The sequence below is a fragment of the Nematolebias whitei genome, chromosome 10 (genome assembly GCF_014905685.2).
Source record: "Nematolebias whitei isolate Nwh7 chromosome 10, NemWhi1, whole genome shotgun sequence".
Classification (NCBI taxonomy): Eukaryota; Metazoa; Chordata; class Actinopteri; order Cyprinodontiformes; family Rivulidae; genus Nematolebias; species Nematolebias whitei.
This window is the reverse complement of record NC_056507.1, coordinates 8,097,993-8,123,939: the sequence shown is the minus strand read 5'-3', so window position 1 is coordinate 8,123,939 and position 25,947 is coordinate 8,097,993. Positions and strand designations below refer to the sequence as shown.

Genomic DNA, 25,947 nt, shown 5'->3' with positions numbered 1-25,947 from the left:
AGCGCAGTGGGGAGGTTGTGGGCATGGAGAAAGGGATCAGAGCTTTGGGGCCAGCTCCACAGGGAACAGAGATGATGGGGGGAGGACAGAAGGGGAGAACGAGGGTGAAAGGAAGGGATGTGGTCAGTTTGGAGACTGGGGGCTCAGCGGGGGTGGGGGCTGTGTGTGTGCTTTGAGAGAGATGGGGGCCAGGGGAGGTGTGTTAAATGGAGGGAGGAAGAACTCCCACTTCTGAAGTTAGAAGAGAGGAGTCCATGGAAAATGTGTGTAGGGTGGGGGGTCATGAAAACAGGTCCCAGGTGCCAGCAGGAGGGGGCAGGAAAAAAGAGACAAGAAAGCAAGAAAGGGGGGTGAGAGGTTCTGGGGGTCCTGGTTGTTGGCAAGGGTACAGGAATCCAAGGAGATGGCCTGTTTTTCATTATTAAGACACCCCCCAACCCCCCCCACCACCACATATAGACCCATATGAAGGGGCCCCCAGGCCCCATGACAACTCAATCCTGACCCATCCACACCTTCATGAGTCCGTCCAGATGTTGAACAGCAGCACAAAGGCCTTTGTCTCTATGATGATTTTGATTCCAACAAACAGGTGGGGGTGTCGGAGGTGTACGAACATCTCTGGAAGTCAACGATTGTAACAGCGCACAACACGAGCACGCTATCCGGCCCATTATACGCCCTCGCCAAACTGTTGGACAGCAATCTGTGGTGACAGACCAGGCAAGCAAAGACCTTGTTTTAACCTTGACCTTGATTTGTGACCTTGACCTTGAAGCTGGGGCGATGAAAAGTGCATGCGACGCTCCGTTTAGTGGTGATGCGTGTGTCTGAAGTTTCGTAATAAAAAATCTTGAGCAGATCAGACGTAGACAAGAGACAGTTTACGGACGAAGTATTGGAACACGTCGGCGGATAAAAACGTTTGTGAAGGTTTGCATCGACCGACTCACAGGAAGTCCAGTTCTCCACAGGAACGTCTGTTCTGCACCATCTTGTGTTCATGGATTCTTCCTTTGTTCAGTTTTGATATTTCCACTAAACTTAACTTGAATTAAACATTTAACTTTGTTATACGGTAGTCTCTCGATACTTCGCGGTTCAATTTTTGCGGACTCACTCTTTTGCGTGTTTTCAATGTAAGATTGTAAACGACACACGATTGTCAACTTTAATATTACTCACATGATTGGGACGGTACGGGATAAAAAGTTAATGGGAGCAGACGGGAGTGGAAACCAAACAAAAGCAAAAACAAAAAAACCTTCGGAAAGGTGTCGCCATTTTATAGTTTTCTTTCAGTAAGCCTACACTGTAACAAAAGTCAAAAGAACTACACTACCCAGAAGCCAACAGTGCTTCCAGCCGCCGCTTTCTGCTGAAATTCAAAGAGCAATGGAGGGAGCAAACACTGGCGGAGAAACTGATGTGGTAAAAATAGTTTTGCAACGCAAAGTCAGACGTAACAATCTGTCTATTAACTCACAGAACTGTCAGGAAAGTCTCAAATAATCCTGAAGCTGAACTCATCCTTTAAGTTGGAGTAGTATCTTCACTGGTGAGTACCCATATAAAAAAATAGCAGTACTGTTCAGTACATATATGTTATGTTGTTAAAATGACATAGGTTTAAGAGTTTAGAACATTGTAAGAGTGTGGGAAGGGTTTATAAAGTATTAAAATATATATAAATACTAAAATCAATATAACGTCCCTAGTTCGTGGATTTTCACCTATTGTAGGGGTGTCTGGAACATAACCCCCACGATAAATGAGGGACTGTACAGTAGTTCCTCTCTACTTCACGTTTTTTTTTATCACAGACTCTCTCTATTGCGGTTTTTCAAAATAAAATTGGACATGACACACAATTGGCTGATTGATGGATGAGCCGCACGATGGGCATGGAATTTATATTTAAAATAAATCATTTTAAATTATTTAGCACCTGCTACACCTTTGTGCAGGATAAGCTTCCTCATGCAGCTGATCAGCTGTTCGTGCAGAGCGAAAAAGTGGGTGTGGCCAAGAGTGCTTGCAAGTGGCTGAGAGCAGCAAAGAGCTGAAAATATGACATTCTGTGCTCTTTTAGAGCGTTTAGAGTTTAGAAACATTGTTTAGAATATTGCAAGAGTGTGGGAAGGGATTAAAATGCCTTAATACAGTATATATATATATATATATATATAAAATAAACTACTACTATTCCTACTTCGCGTTTTTTCCCTTATCGCTGGGCTTCAGGGTACGGATCCCCTGCAATAAACGAGGAACTACTGTATTCTGAAACATATACAAATACGCCTGCACTTTTAACAGAATTTTTTTTAAATATATGATTAAAACCCGTGTGATGGCTCAGTTGGCAGAGTTATCACCTCTCAACAAGAAGGCTGCCAAATCGAATACTGGCCCAGGACCTTTATGGGCGGAGTTTACATGATTTCTCCATTTAATTTAATTAATTTATTTATTTTTTGCTCCGTGACCCAGAGAGTAAGAAGCAGGTAATGATAATGGATGGATGATTAAGACCTAAAACTGATTCAAAACTTGTTTCAACGCAAGATCAGGATTCTTCTCGTCTTCTTCAAACCGAATTTAAATCTGAACGACGTGACTGAGGAGCCCGATTTATTTATTCACAGATATGTAAATGAGATCTTCTATAGTCAAAGTGTAAATATTTGGTCAACACAGAGAAAATCCCTTCGGCTGGTGGAAATCTCTGTTTTTGAGTCTTAGTGGGAACAAATAAAACAAAAATTATATCAAACTCTGCACTGGATTTAAACTTTACACCCAAATGTTGACTCTGTAAAATGTCCTCCCTGCTACACAAGGACATAAAACACAGTTTCTGGAGTCCTTTGGCAAATTCTTCTGTTTCACTTTTGCATTAAATAAAAAAGAAGAGAGTAGGAAGGAAAGAGAACGTCCCTGCAGAGTCTTTCTGCCGTCCTGGAGCGAGCGCAGGCCCCTGCAGCGCCGCCTGTGTAATTTCCAGTGCCACTGAAAACAGGTATTAATAAAAGCCCCATGGGGAAGAGCACACAATATAACCCTACATTTTCAGGCATTATGAAAGGACGCCCCCAGGGGTCCTTGGGCTCAAATTTCTGGGATGCAGGCAATGTAAAAAAAAAAATAAAAAAAGACGCCCTCGGGGGAGAACCCCGCAATAGAAATGTGCTGAATTCAAAGCATTTCCAGAGTCCTGGTGGGAGCCATTACTCCCATCGGAGGGTAAGTTTTTTTTTTTTTTTTTTTACCTCTTCTCTCCCCTTCCCTCTTTTTTTTTTTAACCAAACATGTGTTGCTGACATGTTGACAGATTGCTCAGTGAGGTGTTTAGGTGCATGCACAAGGCATGTCTGTGGAGACATGAGCTCCATCCCTCCCTCCAACTGCAAACCTCTCAGCGCGCTCAAAACTGCTCCCATCCATATTTCATAAAGAGAAAGTAGGCTGAAAGAGAGAGAGGATGGCAAGAGTTAACCAAAGATGTGGGGGGAAAAAAGAAAGGAGGGAGAGACGTGAAGAAAAGGGACGATAAAGAGAGACAAAGCGGGATCAAGGGAGGGGAGCAGGAGCAGGAAAGGACAGATAAAGAGAAATAGAGCGATGGAGAAAACTCTGCGGTGAAAAATGAACCCCGTGATGAAAAATGACTTCACAACAACCCTTCACCACCGCACCACCCTCTCCTTCTCTGCATGGAGTACTCCCACCTCCTTCCCCTTTTCTTCTGCTGCTGCTCCCCCTCCCCTTCTCTCCTCTGGTGCCGGGCTCCTGCTTTCTCCCTGGAAAACCTGAGCGGCAGCCAGCTGCGTGTGTGTGTGTGCATGTGTGTGTGCGTGCGTGCATGTGTGCGCGCACTTGTATCTAAGCCAAAAGCTTAGCGCAGGAATCTTCAGGCCACCCCTGGGTACAGACACACAGAGGGAGGGGAGGGAAGGAGCTGGGAGGTAGGAGGAGAGAGAGGCACATGGTGAAGAGGAGGGCAAGAGAAAGAGAGCAAAAGGATGTTAGGTAGCATAAAAACGACGAGCTGAGTGAGAGCACGGCGTTTGTTTCGTCCGTCACCAGCAGCTACTAAACAAGAAACAGTTACCGTGGACGCAGCGCCCGGGAACTTTGTAGAAAAGTGTGATGTCGGTTTAGTTTCTTTAAATATCGCCGACTCTCAGCAAAAAAAAAAAACGTCATCGCTGGGCGCCGCACTGAAACATTACAAAACGCTAACTGGTAAAAAATGACCTGGCTGTGAGCACGAGGCGCTCCGTTTCTGTGGAAACAGTCAATGTAGAGGCAGCGTGCGCACGTCTGTGTTGGATTCTGTTTTGGGTCACCTGCCTCTCTTAGAGTAAGGTGATCTGTGGTTTTAATAAGAGTCTCGGCCTCTCGGGGCTCAGCTGCTGTCCTGATGACAGACGCAGGGAGGTGTGTGTGTCGTGTGTATGTCGTGTTTATTTGGCGGGTTGTGACAGACGGCGAGGGCTCAGCAGAGGGGAAACGTCCCGAAGGAGGAAGAACCAGTCACCTAAAGGTCCCTTTCTATACAGCGATCCTTGTCTCTTGGTTTTCTCGTCCTCTCTGCACGTCCTCGGACTTTCCTTCTTTGTCTCCTGCTCCTCTTCTCCTCCACTGAAAGTGGGTGGGGTGGGCGGGGTGGCCAAGGGGCAGGGTGGCCATGACACAGACCTCACAAAATTCCTTTGGACAGAATAAGACTCTCTTCCTGCACAGAATACATCCCTCTCACACCGCCTCACTGTCTAAGACTCTGGTTGATGGCTTGCTGTTTGTCACTGATAGTGTCAGTTTATACACACACACACACACACACACACACACATCGACTGACGACTCGCTCCTTTACGTGATACTTTCTCTTCTTTCTCCTCCACAGTTTCTGCTGACATCTTCAACGATCATTTGCTCTGTCACACTCCTCATTCACACTTAGAGTGTTGACACTGTTAACATACCGTGTGTGTGTGCATGTGTGTGTGTGTACTTGGCAGCAGATATAGACAAGAAAACGGCCAGGAGCTACATATGCACAGAACCTCCAAAGCCGTTTTCATCTTCAGACGCTCCACTTTGACACAACCTTGGAATGTTGGAGGCGCTCAGATTTTCAGAGAGTTTTTGGGTGTCTCTTATGGGACGAGAGTTTCTGTGTGTGTTCATGTGGCAGAGCAGGGCCAGAGAATGTTCTCTATTTGATCTGCAGGAGGGTTTTCTCCACTCCTCCTCTCCTCAGGGAGCCTCTGCTCCACATTCTGACTCCTACTGAGACCCATCAACACTCCCCCGACTCACTCACACTCTCTCACACTTCCTGAACACACAATCCAGACCCGAAGGTCTAAAAAGGGGCTAACACGCACCATTAATTGCACACAGACTGACGTACGCCCCATCAGGAGGTGAACTGAGAAGACACCACGAGGACTTTAGAGCACAGATGGGTAACTTTTATAAAGGGCTGTTTGGACTTAATAAAAGTAACTAACACAGTTTCATGCACCGCCTTCATACAAATCCCATCATCTGTAAGCAGACTAACCTTTGCTGAAGGACTGCAGCTGTCCTAATGCCAAAGATTTGAGTAAAGATTTCCTTCCACACAGGGGTACTCTTGGTTTATCAAACTTTCTGCAGCCTCGTGTGATAAAATAATTTGGTATCTGAACACAGGCCTTTTCTTTTTTTAAACATGTACGGTAGTCCCTCGCTACTTCGCGGTTCAACTTTTGCAAAATCATTCTTTTGCGTTTTTTCAAAGTAAGATTGTGCACGACACACGATTGTCAACTTTAAATTTACTCATGCGACTGGGACAGTACAGGGTCCTGTAAAAAGTTAACAAAAAAATACTTCTGACAGGCGTCGCCATTTTGTAGTTTTCTCTCAACAAGCCTATACTGCCACTCAAAAGGACTACATTTCCCAGAAGCCAACAGTGCTTCCAGCCATTGTCTTCTGCTGAAATAGGAATGTTTTGATCCGATCCGAAAAAGTTAATTCCTTATTCATAGTGACTTTGGCGCCCAGTGGATGCAGGAAGCCACATGGAACCGATTGGGAACCGGACCTCCAGACTCATCGGTGAACCAGAGTGCAGCCCACCGGCTCATGAAGCCTTCCGAGTGGGGAGGCACTGTCTGGAGATATGGCGTTCTTCCTGGAGTCCACCGGTACTTCCCCCATCCAGATTTGGACTTGATCGGGACCACCGCGTGGACCCGTGCTGGCCATCCAAAGGTCCGACTCCCCCAAAAGCGATTTGGTGCTCAAGGGATGCACAGAGCCGACCAGAACTTGACCTGAACCGGCAGGTCTGCCGAAACGTAACCGAGTTGGACAGGAACTAAGCTGCCGTTCTACCGAGCTGGTGAGTAAAATTTAGTAGCTACATATACGCATATTGTTAAAATTACATGGGTTTGAGTTTAGAATGTTGCAAGAGTGTGGGATATAGGGTCCCTAATTTGTGGATTTTCACTTATTGCACGGGGGGTGTCTGGAACGTAACCTCCGCGATAATTGAGGGACTAGTGCATCTCATTTATTCTGGGTCTCCCAGTAAAACCGATGAGCTAAATATGAAAAAACTGCGGCAGGTTAATGTCTCTCAGGTTTAGTTGGTCATCAAAGATGTACATTTTGACCCTTTAAGGTTAAACTTTAAAATGTTCGTTGCCATAATCTAAATTATTTTGTTTTATGTCTGAGGACCTTTGGTGCCGGACAAAGAATGGCCAAGAGCCTTTTAGATTCTTGGGTTGTATTTTATCCTCGTGTGTAATTTACTAAATCAGATAGCACAAGAACATTCGAATCGAAAATACAATCAGACTTGTGTCGTTACGTCCCTGATAAAGAAATCAACATCAAACTAAGTTTTCTTCCTGATTATCACAGTGAGGCAGATGTTTATGTCTAATTATAAATAACAACACGGGGTGACTGAAGGGTCACACTCATCCTGAATATTTGAAGGCACGCTGGATTAAAGCTGCAGAATAATAACCCACAGCCAGCTGAGTTATCAGGCTCTTGCACATTAATGTGGGATTACATTAACCAGATGTGTGAGCTCTGTGGGTCTGAGCGTGTTTGAGTGGTTCTGCTCATGTTTATGTGTCACTGATCTGCACCAACGTTTGTCTCTGTGTGTGTTTGTCCAATTTCCACTCAAATTAATGGAGCCTCTTTACAGGCCTTCTGCTGGAGTGGCACTGAATTACTTGGTGCTTCACTCTCGCACCTGGGACCCATCCAGTGTTACAGCAATAGCTAGCTGCTAACGTGGGACGCATTTACTCCAACTGTACTGTCAGCATTACACACACCAGACATTTTCCAGCAAAAAGCAGTCAGATCAAAGCAAATCTCAGATCAATCTGACAACAAGTCCATTTACAGAAGTCATCAAGCATCAAACTGGACAACCTGAAGCTTTTCTTTAAGAGATACACAATACTGCACATCCTGTCTTCTTCTTCTGCTGTTGTAAATAGTCAGTCTTCAGTGTAAATACCGGTACATAATTTGGATAAACGTTTGAATTGTAATGGCATTTACATGGTTTAACTGACACTTTTTACAAACTGTATAAAGACGTATTTCCCCTAATGAACATCCCCATTTTGAATCTGCTTAATTTGTCTCTAATGAGTGATTATGTAATTTAAGGTTGCTGTAACTAAACCTTTACTTAAGGAACCCAATCTTGATTCAGGAATTCCAGCAAGTTATAGACCTATATCTAATCTTACTTTCATCTCGAAAATTCTAGAGAAAATAGTTGCAAATCATTTGTGCGAACATCTGAACAGAAATAATCTGTTTGAGGAGTTTCAGTCAGGGATTAGAGCTCATTGTAGCACAGAAACAGCACTGGTGAAAGTTACTTATGATATTCTCATGGACTCAGACAATGGACAGGTGTCTATACTGGTCCTGTTAGACCTCAGTGCTGCATTTGATACAGTCGATCACAATATTCTACAGAGGCTTGAATAAGATATTGGGATTACAGGAACAACTCTAAATTGGTTTCATACACAGACCAGTAAGATTAGAGATACCTAAATGCCATTGTCACACACACACCCCACCCCCTCTGCGGAATGTCTACGTCACCATGTGCAGCATGTGCGGGGTGTTTTTTCATTATCAAACTCTTTCTTCTCAGCCAAGAAGAAAGAGTTTGATAGGATTTTTTTTTGTGCCTCCAATTCCTACGTGTCCAGTTTCACTACTTCTTTGGTCTGTCTAAACAGGTCTCACTTGTAAATGAGTCTTCGATGCTCAATATGATTTATCTGTCTAAATAAAGGTTGAATTGAATTGAAAAAAAAATCTGTTCTTCAGACCCAACTTTTTGATTCGGGTTTGAGATCCAATACAGCTCAGAAAGAAAAATAAAATATGATTGAAAGTGTTTTGGGGGGGGGATTTAGTTCAGATTTGTTGAGGTTTTGGTGATTTTGGTTGTAAGGCTCAGATTATTTAGCTAATGATATTTTGTTGTCTTTGGTAAAGGTATTGAAATATTAGGGCCACCCATTAGGTGAAGGAAAATGTCATCTTTGTGTTGTGGCAATAACACTTTCTATTTAAAAAATCTATTTTTTATGTAGTTTATTTATGTAGTTTGTTCTATGGACAATGGGATTGCCCACAAGATTTATAGCTAAAGACGAGAACAGGGCCAATCTTCAGTGGTGGACCACTGGTCAACAAAATGTTTGACCATTTAAGTCTGTTAGCTTAAGTCTAAGGTTAACTACTGTTATTCAGTGTTTAATGATGCCTTTATACTGGGTTCTGAGATGTTCATGCACACATATTCTAGTTTAATGTCAAAATGTCAGCATCTGATATCGTTACCCAGAAAGGTGGTTTATCAATTAAACAATAAACATTTAGAAACTATGAACCAAGCCCTGACAAACAGTTATGTAAACTATCCTGATGCATGCTCAATAATCCAGGTAGAAAAATCAAAAAAAGTTAAATCTGGTCCTCAGGACATTCAAAAAAAAAAAAAAAAAAAAGCAAATCAGATGAGAGACGAAACGTTTCTACATTTTTTTGTTGATTTGCTTTGTTTTTTTTTTTTGAATGTCCAGAGGACCAGATTTAACTTTTTTAGAGTTATGTAAACTGTTACTGAGAGGTACAGCCCATCATTGCAGGAAGATTTAAATACAAAGCTTTGTGAATATAAAAACTGTGAGGACAGATGACTTTTCATGACCTCATATTACGTCTGAAATCACAGATGGTTCAGGAAAAGTGAACGGTTGTGTTATATTTGAGCACTTGAGTGGTCTTCACTTCAAACATCTAAATGTTCTTAAAAAGGTATTTTCCCGTTCTCCCAGATATAAATCACACTCCATTCTCACACAGCGGTCAGGGTTCATGTGGCAGCACTTAATGGGGGTTAGGGGTTAATACCTGACATTTATCCCATTATAGGGTTAGGGTAACGTTTTCTGTTGATCTTCACTCGTAAATATCTCAAAGATAAATCTCCAAAACCTTCCCTCAGTTTTTGTTGAACAGGTTGAAGCTCTGCTGAGGTTGGAGGTTGAGACAGCAGTTAAAAGGAAGGTGGGGGTCTTACTATCAACATTCTAGGATCTCTGGAAACACTGTCTTTACCCATTCAAACAAAGTGTTCTGCCTCTTCATCCTTGAATCAAAAATAAACACACACCAACACAAGACTTCCTCGCAGTAGCAAGAAAAAGAAAAGAACGTGAGTAAAGCTTAGTAAGGGAGTGTTTTGTATTAATCTGTAGGAACCAGATGCCCCTGTCGAGTTCCTTTCAGCAACTTCATTAATTACACCCCGTCTAATAACAGCTTTGTGTGTGTCCCACTGGAACGTATGGGTATCACTGATTGCAATAGCCGTAGGTATTCAAAAACAGGGAAGGGTCTGTGTCACCCAGGAAACTGTAAGACTGGTGATTCAACATGATGCCATTTGAGCGTTTATTTCAAAACAGATCATCCTTTTCAGAGCATTTGTTCATTAAGATGTATCAGAAGAACGTTATCATCCACAGTATCTGAAGGAAGATGAAGCTGATTGGTACCTGTGGATCGATTGATCCATCCAGCCAGCCAGCCAACATCTTGTTCTGGAGTCAGGTCTTGGGTGCAGCAGTTTGAGCAGGGTGGTCCAGATATCTCTTTCACATCCACCTCTTCCAGATCTGTTGGGAGGACTCCAAAGTCTTCCCAGACCAACCGAGAGACATAGTCTCTCACGTCCTGGGTCTTTCCTCATCCTAGTTGGACATGCCTGGAAAATCTCGTTAGGGAGGTATCCAGTGTCCATCTTTACCAGATGCCTGAAACACCTCAACTGGCTCCTCTGGATGTGGAGGAGCAGTAGCTCTACTCTGAGTCCCACCTAGATAACTGAACTTATCACCCTATTTCTAAGGGAGAGTCCAGCTACCCTGCGGTGCTTGGATCCACAATCTCATTCTTTCAGTCACTATCCAGAGCTCATGACCACAGGTGAGTGTAGAAACCCAGACCAACCAGTAACCAGTAAACAGAAAGCTTCCCCTTGCAGCTCAGCTCCCTCTTGATCACAACAGACCGTAACAGAGTCCACAATACTGCAGAAGCTGTCCTGATCCATCTGTTGATCTCATGCTCCATTCTTCCCTCATTCTGAACAAAACCCCAAGATAGTTGACTTCTTCCATTTGAGGCAGAACCTCACTCCCAACCTGGGAAGGACAATCCATTTGACTTTAACTTTACTAACTTTGTAAACTTCATTGTCATTCAAAATTGCACATGCAATACCATCCAGTCATCCATCCATCCATTATCTTTACCCGCGCTTCTTCCTTTTCGAGTCACGGGGGTCACTAGTGCCCATGTCCAGCCATCACTGTGCAAGAGGTGGGGGACACCCTGGACTGATTGCAAGTCCATTACATGGACACATATAGAGACAAACAAGACAAACAACCATTCACTCTCTCACTCACACATGGGACAAGAGTTACCAATAAGCCTAACATGCAATACCACAAAATTGAATAAACTTTTGTTTAGTTTCTCCACAGCCATGCATGAGTACATAATTTCCATGAATCCATCCTTTTCTATCTGAGGACCATGGCCTCAGATTTGGAAGTGGTGAGCCACATCCCAGTCGCTTCACACTTTGCTGTGAATTGCTCCAGTGAGAGCTGAAGATCATGGTACAATAAAACCAACAGGTACACATCATCTGCAAATAAGACATGGAATCTGAATGTACCAACAGGAAGAAAGTACAACAACGGTATAAAAGCTTACCAGCAGGGCAGTGGTTGGTTCTGTGTTCAGTGAGCTCAGCCAAACAGTCAAAGTCCTGCTGACAGTTGTCACAGGTGAAGATGGACTCATCATCCAGGTCATCATCATGATCTCTGTCGTCACGTTCATCTCCATCGTCCTCGTCTCCATCTTCAGCACCAGCTACCTGACCATCTTTCAGCTCCGCCTCTCTCTCAGGTGCAGAGACTTCTGAGAAAATACACAAGAAGGTGTTTTGTTTATTATCAACTGAAACTCACAAGACAATCGTTAACATCTAGTGACGCTGCAGGTTAGGGTTAAAATGCAGCTTTGCAGAAAAAAAAACAGTGACATTTACTGACTTCCCACTGACTGAATGCTGTTTGTACTTGTATACATGCTTACATGGTATGTTTTATCTGATTTATTCATCCAAAGGTAAGAGGTAATCCACCTGTAATTGGTAATTATACTGTGTCGGGATTATCACCTTAGCTTTTGACATGATGTGTGTGAATGTGTGTGTCCTGTTAGACAGAGTGTGAGAGGAGACCAGTGGAGGGTTGAGGTGGCCCAATCCTCTCCGCTCCATTGTGTCTCCATTTTCACACCTTATTATCACATTATAAACGCTGAAGATCCAAAAGGACCGACGGAGAGGAGGAGGAGGATGAGAAGAGAGATGAGGAGGAGGAAGCAGGGAGGATTTTACAACAAATGAAGTGGTTCTTTCTAACATGGAACATGCCGTTTTTTATAGAACTTGTACATTTTATTTCAGCTCAAATCAATTATCTGGTTTGCTTCTTGTTCCTCTTGTTGTTTTTAATTGACTGTGACCGTCATTCGTGGAAAAAGGTGTTTTAAAGTGATGTCTCCTGCTCAACATTAGGTTGTGCAGCTCCTCAGATGTATCGCCCATTGATAAAAAGCAACACAGAACCAGCTGAATGGCTTATTGAAGTCCTCGGATTGGTTTAGTCAGGATTATTTAGGCAGGATTTATCACTCTTTGTTGCCAATACACCGTTTGTAGACACATATTAAATGTCAGATTTTTATACAAAAGTGCTTATATATTTCATGCATGTGGGTCATTTGATGTAAAGCACATTTTAAAAGCCAGTAGTGGGACCTGCAGTAACCTGCTTTTGACTGATGGAGTCGCCTGTGAGCACGAGGCCTGAGTACTCTGCTGTTTCTGGACCAAAATGTAGATCAAATTGAGATGATCATCTGTTTGTGTTTTGATTTGACAAAAATAAGAGATTAAGCTTTTTATTGTATTTTCATTATTATTTTTAAATTTCTCAAACTGGACTTTGCATTAAAACATGAAGTTATTTTAATTTCACTACATTCAAAATGATGTTTTTAACCCCTAATTTCCCAGGTAGGTGAGTCTGACCAGCAGTGCCAAAATACCTTGAAGTAAATGTGTTTGAATGACTTAATAGGAAACTTTATATGAAAGTGCACAGCTCTGAAGTGAATCCAGAAAGACTCATGCACACAGAGCTGCAGCCTCGCTCCGAGTAGCTTAAGAAGCTGTGCGCTGAAATGAAAATCAAAACCTATGTGTTGTCCTGAAAAATCTGTTAAATGTTCAGATATTTTGGTCATTATTCATTTATGATAGATTATATTGGACACACGTCCAACAGGTGTGAGTGAATCTGATGTGGTCGGACTCTGCGTCACCGATACGATAAACGCGGCGCATGGAACTCTATTAATACTGTTCCTATTTTTATTATTGTCTTCCGTCAATAAAAGTTATACTGCAGCCCAAACTGCCAGGAGTATTAAGATATTTACATGATAGTAACTTCGGCCTGCATGCGGCAGATAAGAACACTAAGACATGTCCACCTATAGGGGGCGCTCTAATGGTGAACTTTGTTTGAACCACTTTAGCTATGACTGCTTCAGAGGAGTCGACAGGGGAGAGGGCGGACTCCAGAAATCATCTTATCACCATAAAACTGGTTGGCCCACTATGTGAGTAAGCCATAGGCGTCGCAACCATTATATGTGAAGGGGACAAGTCCCCCCCACATTACGGATGCTTCTGACGCCCTTGGAGTAAGCCACTTATGGGACTTAGTTTGTTGAGCCTCCTCAGACTGATGAAGTCATTTGGATGAAAGACAAAACGTGTAAATAAAAGGAAACCATCCAGAGGACCTTACTTAACTTTGGTAAATGCTGGTGGGTTAGTTTAAATGTGTCCAATCTCTTTAAAATTTGGCTGAAATGTTTATCCAGGTTGTTTTGATTAAAACAATGTTTTTGTTTGAAAAATCAATTGATGGCATGTTTTGTATTTAATTTTATTTAATGCTCTACAATCAATATATTTTTTTCTTTTGGAAAAAAAAAAAAAAAAGAGAGATGGGGAAAAAATGTATAGAAAGCACAGCCAGTCATTGTAAATATTTTTTTAAAATTTGCGAGAAAACAATCTGGCAAATTTTGGTGAATTTTTATAATTTTAAGGCCCACAGAGTCAAACAACCTTCAAAGGTACTGAAGTCCTCCTCTGGTTTAAAATCCCCTCCTCACCACACACGTATGCACAAATCCACCAAACCTTCTACAGTTCAGGTTGTGTTTGAATACAATCCCCACCTCCACCATAATTTCACTGTATCCCGGTACAATGATAATAAAGCTTATTCTGAGTCTGACCTCCACCTCCGCCCACCCTTCCTTGATGACATCACAGTCCCAGCTCTCAGTAACTGGGCTGCATTAGAAGTGAGCATGTAGCAAACTTTCTTTTTACAGTTTCTGCTAACGTTGGAGTACAGACATGACAGAGACAACGGCTTACTAAAGCTACAGATCAATAATCCTTGCAAGCATAAAACCAACTATAACTCAGTTAATATGAAAGATAGTAAGCTAAAACTTGATGCAGTAATAACTCAGCAACTTTACAGCACATTCAGCACCAACAGATCATAGTTTTTTATGTTTACCTCTGTTGGTGACGACTGCGTTTATTTTCTACAGGAACCATCTTGAATGGGATAGACCACAAAAGTTACCTACAAGTTTGTTACAAATGTCAGTTGTCGGGGCGGCTGTGGCTGAGTGGTTAGAGCAGTCGTTCTCCAATGCAAGAGTCGGGGGTTCAATTCCACAAGCAGTCAAATGCCGACGTGACCGTGGGCAAGACACTGAACCCCTCAATGCCTCAGATGTGTGTTCCATCGGTGTATGAATATAATAAAGCACTGATTATTCTTTGTATAGATATAGTAGAGTGCTGTATGAATGGGTAAATGAGGGCACAGATTGTTGAGTAAAGAGCTTTGAGTATCTTGATAAGATAAGAGAGGCGCTATATAAGTACAGTCCCTTTACCATTTACTACATTTACTGAGCAGAATTTGCAATCTGCTTTATTTTTACTCCATTGTCATGGCTGACATTAATTGGACTGCTCAGCTGAGAGAACATCACACTGACAATATCGTATCGTGTGAGGCTTACTTCAGGTGTATCATTGCTAGCTGGAAACTTTACCCAGTACCCAGTTGAATGAGTAACTCAGTTGAACGAGTACCCTGCCTTGGTGAGTTGAAGTATGAGAATGGGTAAAGGCAAGCAGTGTCAAACTGATACTGGTTATCTGTGTTGGTGCATCCCTAGTAGACACGTCCAAGTTTTCTCCAAATATTAAAAACCAAACCAGGACCATTACGGTTCACAAATATTTCCAATGTTTGTCCATATTTGTTTAAAAAAAAACTAATAAAATAAAAAAAAACCTGAGATTCAAGGAATGAATGTGAGACAGAACAAAGTGAAACTTTGTTTCAGTCTGGTTTATGAGGAGCAGTACATTAGGAGGGAGGGATTCTGGGAGGTAGGGAATGAGGAGCTGAGGTGAGTGGTGGGGTGGGGGAGGTGGAGGGAGAGAGAGGAGGATGGATGAAGGCTTGAAGAAGCTGAGAAGGAGGGTGTTGACCATCTGTCCAGTGGTGAGAGCTCCGTCTGGCCAGGGAGAGAAAGAAACCCCCTGACTGAAAAAACATACACACTCGTGCACTCTCACACACACACACACACACACACACACCAGCAGACCATGTGCGCACACACACACACATTATTGTAAACGCACACACACAGATGTAAATACAGATATAATGTTTGACAGAACAACATTTGTGACTAATATTTCAGTCATTTAAAAAAAAAACTATTTTTTAACCTGCAACAACTTATTTTAAAAATTATGAAAAACATGTATGTGTAAAAAAAACAGTAAAATATGTCAATAAATGTATTTAATGTCTCTTATTTTTCTACATTTTGGATGCAAAGCATCACAAGCCCTGATGCCAGAGGTGAGGGCAGTGCCAGCTCCATCGCATGCCAACACAACCTGCTGTCATGGCAACAGAGAGAAGAGACGGACGGAAGCTCTCCATCTTACCCTCCTGAGCACCAAACTCTCCCTTCTTTTCTCCATTTGTTTTTAATCCACTCATCCCTTCATTTACGCTTCATCCTTCTAATCACCACACGGACGGATGAAGACACGAACCAGTCGGAGCAGGAAGCTCACACAGCTCCGTACAGAGCCCTGCTGCACACCCACCTCTCAGCTGGTCCTGCTGTGGTGGCTGTGATCATTCCTGCTCACAAACAGACCTCCTGGATGAGCCTGGCTCAGCGGCAGGGACAAAGGTTGGCACTTTGGTGTTGTGATGGGTTAAAGGAGGACCCTGTACAAACTCGATACCAAGTCCTCAATCACATCAGACAAGTCCTCCTTCACACCAAACAACTGTATTTAGAGCTGAACTCGGTGGTGGATGTGCATGCATGTAGTGCATCAGTGCATGTTTGTGTGTCCTCCAGGTAATTAGATAAAGAGAAGTGAATTAGCAGAATCCACGGTGCAGAATGATGTTCCACGGCCTAACCACGCCTCGCTGGGAGCCACTAATCACCACCAGTACATGCGGATGCTCCTGCGCTTATGTCTTTATTAGAGTGAACTGTGTGTGTTACTCACATTACCACATGAAGAATCCGTTCATTGAGGTAATTAGTGAGTTAAGTACTAATAAACTGTAAGCACAGCAGATATCAGAGGGAAAACATACAGTGGTTTGTCTCAAGCAACCTCACATAACTGGTAAATAAAAACTAAAAATGCACACACGCACACAGAGCTGCTGTCAAGTAGTCCAGACACAAACTAGAACACAATCCAATGCAGTCAGCATGACGCTGTACATTTTCACACATCCTGTGGAAGAGAACATGGTAACTAACGAACTTTGGCAAACACTCATGACGTGGCCCAGTGCATCAGACATGCACTGAACATTAGCCTGCGAGCTAGACTGGAACCTAACATGTAATAAAATGTACTGTGAGACTGCAAAGGTAGCGTTTCATGTGTTTGATTAGGCAGACAGGAGCTGCTACTGTGACCTGTCAAGGACAATCACAGCCATCAGGATCTGCTGGTCATGATGAAAACGCATGTCATTAGAGATGTCCCAATTCAGAGGCTGCATGTTTCGTAGAACCCAAATTTCAAGGACCACAAAGGCCAGGTCCTTTATGGCTGGGCCCTCTGTAGTCAGTAAAGACTGCATTGAGTGTTGCTGTAATAAGACCAGACTACAGGTCTCCATGGTATACATGACACTGCTACTTCTCTCACTGTTGTGATTTCAGGCTGAAGGCCAATATGTAATAATAATAATAATAATAATAATGTCATCACAATGTCAGCACTGTATGTTTCCATACAATGGCGAAATTAGTCTTTTTAGACTTTTGGGTCCCAAGCCGGCTGCCCTGCCTCTACACCATCTCGGCCCCCATATGTGAATGTTGTTGTACATTTTATAATGTATGTAAATGTTTTTGCACATACTTGTCTGAGTTTGAAAGCAGAAAATCAAGGGTCATCGAGGTTTTTATGTCTTTAAAACATGCTTGTAATCTAAGTAACTGATTAGATTCATCAGGTTTCATGGACAAATATAACTGGGTATCAACAGCATAACAATGAAAATTTATATCATGCTGTTTAATACATTTACCTAATGGAAGCATTAAGTAAAGACTACTGGTTCAAGCACTGAACCCTGAGGAGCTTTATGACTATCTTTGGTGTATAAAGAAGATTCATTAGTTACGTTTACAAAATGAAATCTATCATACACATATATAATTTAAACCATTTTAGAGCCGGTCCTGTAATCTCAACATCATATTCAAGCCTCTGTAGTGAAATATTGTGATCGACTGTATCAAATGCAGCACTGAGGTCTGACAGGACCAGTGTAGACACAAGTCCATTGTCAGAGGCCATGAGAATATCGTTAGTAACTTTCACCAGTGCTGTCTCTGTGCTATTATGAGCTCTAAACCCTGACTGAAACTCCTCAAACAGATTATTTCTGTTCAGATGCTTGCACAACTGATTTGCAACTATTTTCTCAAGAATATTTTAGATGATTGTTAGATTAAATATAGGTCTATAATTAGCCAGAATTCCTGAATCAAGATCAAATTTCTTAAATGAAGATTAAATTAAAGAAACCTAAAAGTGCTGTGGTGCGTAACCATTCATTAGAAACAAATCAAGCAGATTCAAAGTGTGGACATTAATTAGGGGAAATGCCTCTTTAAACAGTCTGGTTGGGATGGGATTTTTTTTTTTCTTTCGGCTGCTCCCTGCATTAGGGGTCGCCACAGCGAACTAAGTCGCATGAACCTCATGAAGTCATCACTGCTTATAGCTGTAGGGATACATGGTTCAACAGAGATGGTACTTTTCATTAGTTGAGCTATAGTACTGAACAGAAATCTAGGGTTATTTTTATTCTCATATTTTAAAGATGAACAATATACAGTTCTAGCTTTATGGAGCGCTTTCTTACATGTTAGCAAGCTATCTCTCCAAGTTAAATAAAATTATTCCATGTTAGTGGAGCGCCATTTTCTTTCCAACTTTCTAGATGCCCGTTTTAAAAATGGTAACTCAGAATTGAACCAAGGAGCCAGCGTCCTCTGACTGATCACTTTCTTTTTCAGCGGAGCAATTTCATCAAGTAAAATTTGCATCGAAACTGCAAAATTATCAACCAGATCATCCAAGTCACTGCTCCCTACAGCTCTACAAGACAGAGGAAAACAACAATGGAAGAGACTCTTTCAATTTAGTTACAGCATTCTCTGATAAACACCTATAATGGTATAATGAAATTTACTCTCAGTGGATGTGTAGTCAGTTAATGTAAACTCAAAGGTTATTAAAAATAGTCAGGCAGAACAGCATTTTAAGGATGTTTTACTAAGTACTTACTTTTTATTCCATATGTAGTAGGAAGTACTCAGGTGTGTGTGGTGGGTGGGGGGCATATTTTTTACAGAAGCTCTTTTCTCCTTGACTCATTCCATGTCCACTTACACTCTAATTCTTTGTATATTTCCAATATGTACAACCATTTGATCACTGGAAGATCTGCAGAGCTGCACAAAAACACACTATAACACACACACACAACCACCCATGGGATAAGACGTGGTAAGGGAGTGCAGCACCCAACACCAACGTCTGGAAACAGGATGATGAAACCGTTATTATCGTCATCGAAGGAAATGAAAAAGACACAAACACAGAGTAAATACATTTACACAATCCTGGCATCAGTAGAAAAACACACAAGTTGACAGCTGTTGGTGACTTTTTTTAATTGTTGGTACATTTAGGACACACCAACAAAAAAAACAAAAAAAACCACAAATGAGGTGCTTGGATGGTGTAAAACAGAAAAAAGCCAAATGCAGTGAGCACTGAAAAGTGTTTTCTTGTGGCAGCCATGGGGAAATTAAAAGTGCATTATATACCTCCAGAGAGAAGCAGTGAAAGAGTGATATAGGAGAAGTACAAGACGGAGACAAAGCAACAGAAAGAAGGATTTTTTTTTTATTTTAAAAAAGGAAGAGAGAAAAGTCTGTTTTTTTTTATTTACAACTCTGCCTATCAGTCAATCAGTAGGGCAGAAATAATTATGTTTTAACATACAACTAAAAAAAAGTCTATAAATTCTTTATACACTAATAATTTTCTTTAAACCAACTAACAAAACTAAACATCCATCTATTATTTGGTAAACCTGATTTTCCTTTAAAGGTCGCTGGTGCCCATCATCTACCGTCTCTGTACAAAAGGTGGGGTACACCGAGAACAGGTCGCAAGTCCACCACAGTGACCAGCAGGTCAACATCAGACTGCACAGGCTGGTGTCCTGAGAGTGGTGCTGTGTTCTGTAACAGGTACAGGTGTGTCATGTGACAGGTGCTGGTGTGTACTAGGGGCGCACCCATTGCAGTTTTCTGGCCGATCACCGATTTCTAATAAGTTTGACCTGCCAATTCCAATATTGGCCGATACCGATTTTGTTTTCTAAGAGACACTGTCAGCTGTTATAAGTTCACAATGCACCTTCAATTTTCCAATATTATTTTATTGAAAAACATAGAACATTATCCTAGAAACAATTCAAACTTGTTTTAACTGGCCATGAGGCAGTGCTCTGAAATATAAATGAAGTTCAGACATGTTGTTAAAACTAAAAAAAAAAAATCAGTAAAACCAGTTTCTCATGCAAGTATCGGCCGATTTCCAATTTCCCAAAATGAAGGAAATCAGGGCCGATGTGCACCCTAGTGTGTACTGTGATGTGTACAGGTGTGTCCTGTAACAGGTGTGTCATGTAACAGGTGTGTCATGTAACAGGTGCTGGAGTCCTCTGATGGGTACAGGTGTGTCCTGTAACAGGTGTGTCCTGTGACAGGAGCTGGTGTGTACTGTGATGAGTGCTGTTTTTTTCTGGTATAGTTGTAGAATACATTCATAGTGTCTGTGACATAAGGATACAGAGTAACAACAATCTGGTCAGCCTCTGTGTTTCTCTTTTTCAGGGCAGAGCTATTCAACTACACTGTTTAGAGGTCCTCAGTTACTGAAAGCTGGCAGCTCAGGTGCCTGGACATCCAGCAAATATTGTCATTACGTGAATTCAGTTTATTATTTGATGTCTAGTTGTTATTTAAATTAAGCCATTTGCTGGAAGACTAGGTTGTACCTGTATAGTCTCATCATAGAACAGCTATTTAACAGCATCCCCTTTCTGTTGGAAATTTTTGTCATTTTTTATTTATTAAATGTTTCGCTCAGTTTTTTTTTTTTTTTTTTCCTGATTTGAATTCTAGCTAAAATAAAGTCCTTGTTGAGCCAGACTGAACTCATCTGCACCCTAGATGTGACCCTTGGGCCACCAGTTAAACAGCCTAGACACTCGGGAGAGGATAAACTTTTTCCATGATGACTCATTCAAGTGTCTGCACGAACACAAACAGTAACTGTGCACGTGTTTCTACAGCGGAAAGGAGAAACACGGCTCAAAAGAAAGCAGGATTATTTTCTGCTTAAGAGGTTTCATCAGATTCTACAGGACCGTGACTTGACATGAGCCACCTCTGTCCCATATCTGAACAGTTGAAGACCAGGGAAACGGACCTATTTGTTCCAAAACTAAAGAAAGGGAAGGAGAGAGAGAACAAGAGAAGATGAGAGCAAGATGTTTTTCTGCCTCTTTGAGGTGCAGCATGACGGTGGGAAGCAGAAAAAGAAGGGGCGTCCCTTTTGTCTGAGTGGTCTCCTAACTAGGACACAAAGGCCAGGAAGGACTGGAGAGCAAAAAGAGGGAGGAAGATTGGCTTAATGCTATTCCCTTCAGGCCTCCCTCCGACTTCTCTCCTGCGGGCCTTTATGAACTCAACACAGATTTTCCAGAGAAAGCAAAAGATAGACGGAAAGGGCCAGAAACAAAAACATGAGCAGAGAAAAAGAACGAACAGACGCAAGTTTCTGATGTTTCTCTGGTCCTCTCTGTCATCACATATTTGTCGGTGCAACTCCATTGGTACGAAGAGAACAATGAAGTTTCTTTCTGTCCGAATCTGGGGAATCGGCAGAGATTCTCACTCTGCACCCGTCATCCTACACACAAACAGCACACACACGATCAAACAGTGAACAGTTTGCGCAGGGGGCAGGCCATAGACGCTAACATTAAAAAAGGCTGAGCAAGAGAATAATGGGACTGTATGTTTTCATGGGAGGAAGACTTTAAGATGTGTGCGTACGTGTGCGTTTGTGTGTGTCATGGGAGTCCAGCTTCCTGCAGGAACTGGCGCACACAGCAGTTCTAGTGAGCCACCCAGGACCAAAGTCAGCACCCCACAACGACACACACACACTCACAAAAATACACTCATACAAAAACAGACTTGGGGCTGCATCGGGGCCCCTGGAGGTGGGTTAGCACCGGTTTGAAGAAAGACAGAGCGGGAGGGGGTTTAAAACATCACAGAAACCCTCGGAGTGATCCTTTCCTCCCATCCCCGTAGAGCCCAACGAAAGACAGGGCAGGAGAGTAACTGCATATTTACCACATTCAGCAGGATCTAATTTCCCTGCAGGAAAGGGGTCAGAGGAAGTCTTTAACTGTTCTCTGATAGGTTGGAAACCAGAGCAGGAACCCACCTACATTTCTTTTAACCGTTTTCTGCAAACATCTGGAAAAAGTGATGGTGTAGACACTGCCGTGTCATCTGGGACATGGTAAATCCATGTTTTGAATTCATCATGTTTTGATTATTTTTTTTACTTTTTTTGGATCTGGATAAAGTGCCATGATATTTTCTATTTGCTGAACAAAAAATGACAAAAGTAGACATGCTTAGAATCTTAATGCCTAATCTCATTTCAGTTATGATCACTGTTAAGACTTGCCCGCCTATTGTTACGCTCATGAGTCCTGATTGTTCCAATCTGTCCTCAAAGCATGGAAAGTTTTCAGGTGAACATCTCAAACATATGGGCTACAGATTCATACCTGAAATAAATGAAGACAACATCTCTGAACTCTGGAGCAAATGATATCAAGTATACTTACAGAAACTCATGACCAGTCTTTTTCACGGAAGGGACGTCCCAGTTCCGTTTTAACTACTTTAATTTAGCCTCTTAACAGTTCTGACCTGTAAACAACTAAATAATTCAACCCCACAGCTGAACATGCTGTGATCCACCAATCATCTGCAGTTCATCTTGTTTATTTCAGCAAAGCCTCTAACCTTTTGTCAGATGTTGGTCTGATTTGTTTCTGACCTTCTGACAGATGTCAGTCCTGTCCAGAGTCCAACAACTGACAGCAGCTAAGGGACCGTCACATACTATTTGTTATTGCTAATTGGTTTTAATTAGCAGATATTATGGCACAATTATGATCCTAAACTACTATGACCTGATTGATTTTGTTCTGGGTTTAAACATTTGAACCTCTTTATTAAGAGCGCGTCACCAACTACACATTTTTAGGTGATTTTTTCTTAGATGGTAAAGGGTTAATGATCACAACAGTAAGACCATTGGGTCATGAATTGTTGACCAATCCTTCCATCCTGTGTCAGTTGGGTCACTGACACTTGTTGAATGCTTTGTGAGTCCACTGTGTAAACCGGTTTGACCAAATGTTTCAAAGTGACTCTAGACAAGTCAAGGCTGTGCTGTCGGTGCCAAATGCTGAAATAACTAAATAAACCTTGAACCAAAGTTGACTTGAACGCCTGCAGATGTAAAACTTCTCAACAAGCTTCATATCAGCTAAATATTTAACAACCTGAACATTCATCCATCCATCACCCTTACCAGCTTCATCCTTTCCGAGTGGCGGGAGTCACTGCAGTTACTGTGTGAAACAAATCATTTTTATTGTGTATCTTTTAGTGACTCCTTGAGCCTTTTGGGATCATCAGGGTTCATTTACTTATTTAAAATGTCTGTACAGCAGAAATAGAATTGTGAAACCATCGAAATGTATTCCTCAAGTTGTGATATTTATGTTTGTTTTGCGCAATTTGCACACAAATCATAGCTAGTAGGTTAATTAGTTTTTTTAATTTTCCCCTGAGGTAAATTGAGCAATGTTTTTAAAGCTCCGCCTCAGGATGGAAACTATAGAAACTGGTTTTAATAAAAGACAAAAACAGAAATAAAAGTAAGAACAGAATAAGAAGTTGAACTCTCAGTAACATCAGTTACATTCAGCTTGTTCTTGAGTCAGGCCTCGACGGCAGCAGCTCGAACAGGGAAGTCCAGACCTCTCTTTCTACAGTCACCTCTTCCAGCTCTTCTGGGAGGACTCCAAGGTGTTCCCAGTCCAGTTGAGAGATAATGTCTCTCCAGTGTGTCCAGGGTCTTCCTCAGAGTCTCATCTGAGTCCAGAACACCTCTCTATGAAGGCATCCAGGGGATATCCTTAACAGATGCCCGAACCACCTCAACTAGCTCCTCTCGATGTGGAGGAGCAGCGGCTCTACTCCAAAACGCTCCTGGATAACAAAACTCTGGCTGCTGCCCCTGACATCATGCACCCTACTCATATAGCCCTTCCTGCAGGTGGTGGGCCCACAAAAGGCAAACCCATGTAATTCATTCAGACTGAGCCCAACTGGGAACCATGGGTAGAAGTCCAGTCACCAGTTGCTCATTGACATCTTCCTTGGGAGACCCTACCAGGGGTGGCTGCCTCCAACAGCAAAGCTCCTCAGATCAATCAGGCACACAAACTCCTCCACCATGATAAGTTGGCATTTCCCAGAGGATTCACTTCATACCAAGATATCAAACCACAGACACACGAATCAAAAGTTCTCTCTGGAGAAAGTTCTTTCCACATCTCCCCATCCTTCCAACTCTAAAAGTCTTCTTTTTCTAGTAGTTTAACCAGTTCAACGCCTTCCTGTTCACTAAACCTTTGCACGTTTTCCACGATAACCTCCTTCTGAGGTGGCCAATAAAAGTCACACTGAGATGATTTTACAAACGAATAACACTTGATGTTTAATATTTACTGTGGCGCTTCGTTCAAACGTCAGTGTTTCTGCACCAACCTGTCAGAACAGCAGACTCCTCCCAGGTCCCGCCACACTCTGAGGACTCCCCTTCCTCCACCGCTGAGCAGAAAACAAGAAGCATACAAAGAGGCATTTAATGAATACAGCACCTGAAAAAAGGTCTGTATATATTTTATTATAATGAGCAAATATTTAAACGCAACACTTTCGCATTTGCCCCCATTTTTTTATGAGCTGAACTCAAAGATCAAAGACTTTTTAATCAAAAGGCCTTTGTCTCTCAAATATTGTTCACACGTATGCGTAAATCTGTTGGTGAGCATTTCTCCTTTGCCGAGATAATCTATCCACCTCACAGGTGTGGCATATCGAGATGCTGATTAGACAGCAGGATTATTGCACAGGTGTGTCTTAGGCCGCCCACAATAAAAGGCCACTCTAAAATGTGCTGTTTTATCACAGCACAAGGCCACAGATGTCACCACTTTTAAGGGAGCGTGCAATTGTCATGTTGACTGCAGGACTATCCATCGGAGCTGTTGTGAACTGAATGTTCATTTCTCTACCACAAGCCGTCTCCAAAGGTGTTTCCGTGGATTTGACAGTACATCCAGCCGACCTCACAAATGCAGACCACACCAGCCCAAAACCTCCACATCCAGCATCTTCACCTCCATGGTCTGAGACCAGCCACGCAGACTGCTGCTGCAACGATCGGTTTTCAAAACTAAAAGATTTTTCTTCAAGCTGTCAGAAACCTATGTGGTGCCGTTTGTAAAGTTACACAGTCAAAAATTAACAGCAATATTTTTGGTTTATTTAGCCTTTCATAAGAAAAAAATTGGATTTTTGTTTTCAAAGTCATATTTTCACCATGTTATTCATACATTTATAAATGTCATAGTTCCAAACTAAATATTTGTTTTACAAGTTAAAAATTAGTTTACAAAGTTAATATTTAAGTTGCAAGTGAAACAATTAGTTAGCAAACTAAATATTTAGCTCCACACTAAATATTTTGTTTACAAACTAAATGTTTATGGCCAAGCTAAATGCTTACTTTACAAAGTCCATCCATCCATCCATTTTCTTTACCCGCTTATTCCATTTTGGGTCACGGGGGTCGCTGGTGCCCATGTCCAGCAATCACTGTGCGAGGGGCGGGGTACACCCTGGATGGGTCGCAAGTCCATCACAGGGACACATAGAGACAAACGAGACAAACAACCATTCACTCTCTCACTCACACCTAGGGACAATTTAGAGTTACCAATCAGCCTAACATGCATGTTTTTGGACTGTGGGAGGAAACCGGAGTACCCGGAGAAAACCCACGCATGCACTGAGAGAACATGCAAACTCCACCCAGAGAGGCCCCTGGACCGGGGTTTGAACCAGGGACCTGCTCGCTGAGAGGCAGCAGCTCTACCAGTTGCGCCACCGTGCTGCCTACTTTACAAAGTGAACAAAATATTTAGGTGTAAATTAAATATTTATTTCCAAAGCTAAATGTTTATTTTCAAAACTAATCATTTAATTTGTGAGCTAAACAATTAATTCCTAAACCAAATATTTAATTTGCTAACTAAACATTTAGCTCTGACCTAAATATTTATTTTCCAAGCTAAACATTTAATT

General features: G+C 42.0%; 1 protein-coding gene across 6 annotated transcripts in view; it reads right to left on the bottom strand.

Moving 5' to 3' along the window:
• Nucleotides 1-25,947, bottom strand: part of znf423 (zinc finger protein 423) — a 148,756-nt gene that overhangs the window by 99,098 nt on the left and 23,711 nt on the right. For 4 of the 6 annotated variants that reach the window (XM_037683279.1, XM_037683282.1, XM_037683281.1 and 1 more), the window contains 2 exons: nt 24,346-24,408; nt 11,356-11,565 (listed from right to left, as the gene is read on the bottom strand). In XM_037683279.1, the coding sequence (XP_037539207.1) occupies nt 11,356-11,565; nt 24,346-24,408 (273 nt within the window). The remainder of the gene's footprint in view (nt 1-11,355; nt 11,566-24,345; nt 24,409-25,947) is intronic. The other 2 variants (XM_037683280.1, XM_037683284.1) reach the window with 2 other exon arrangements.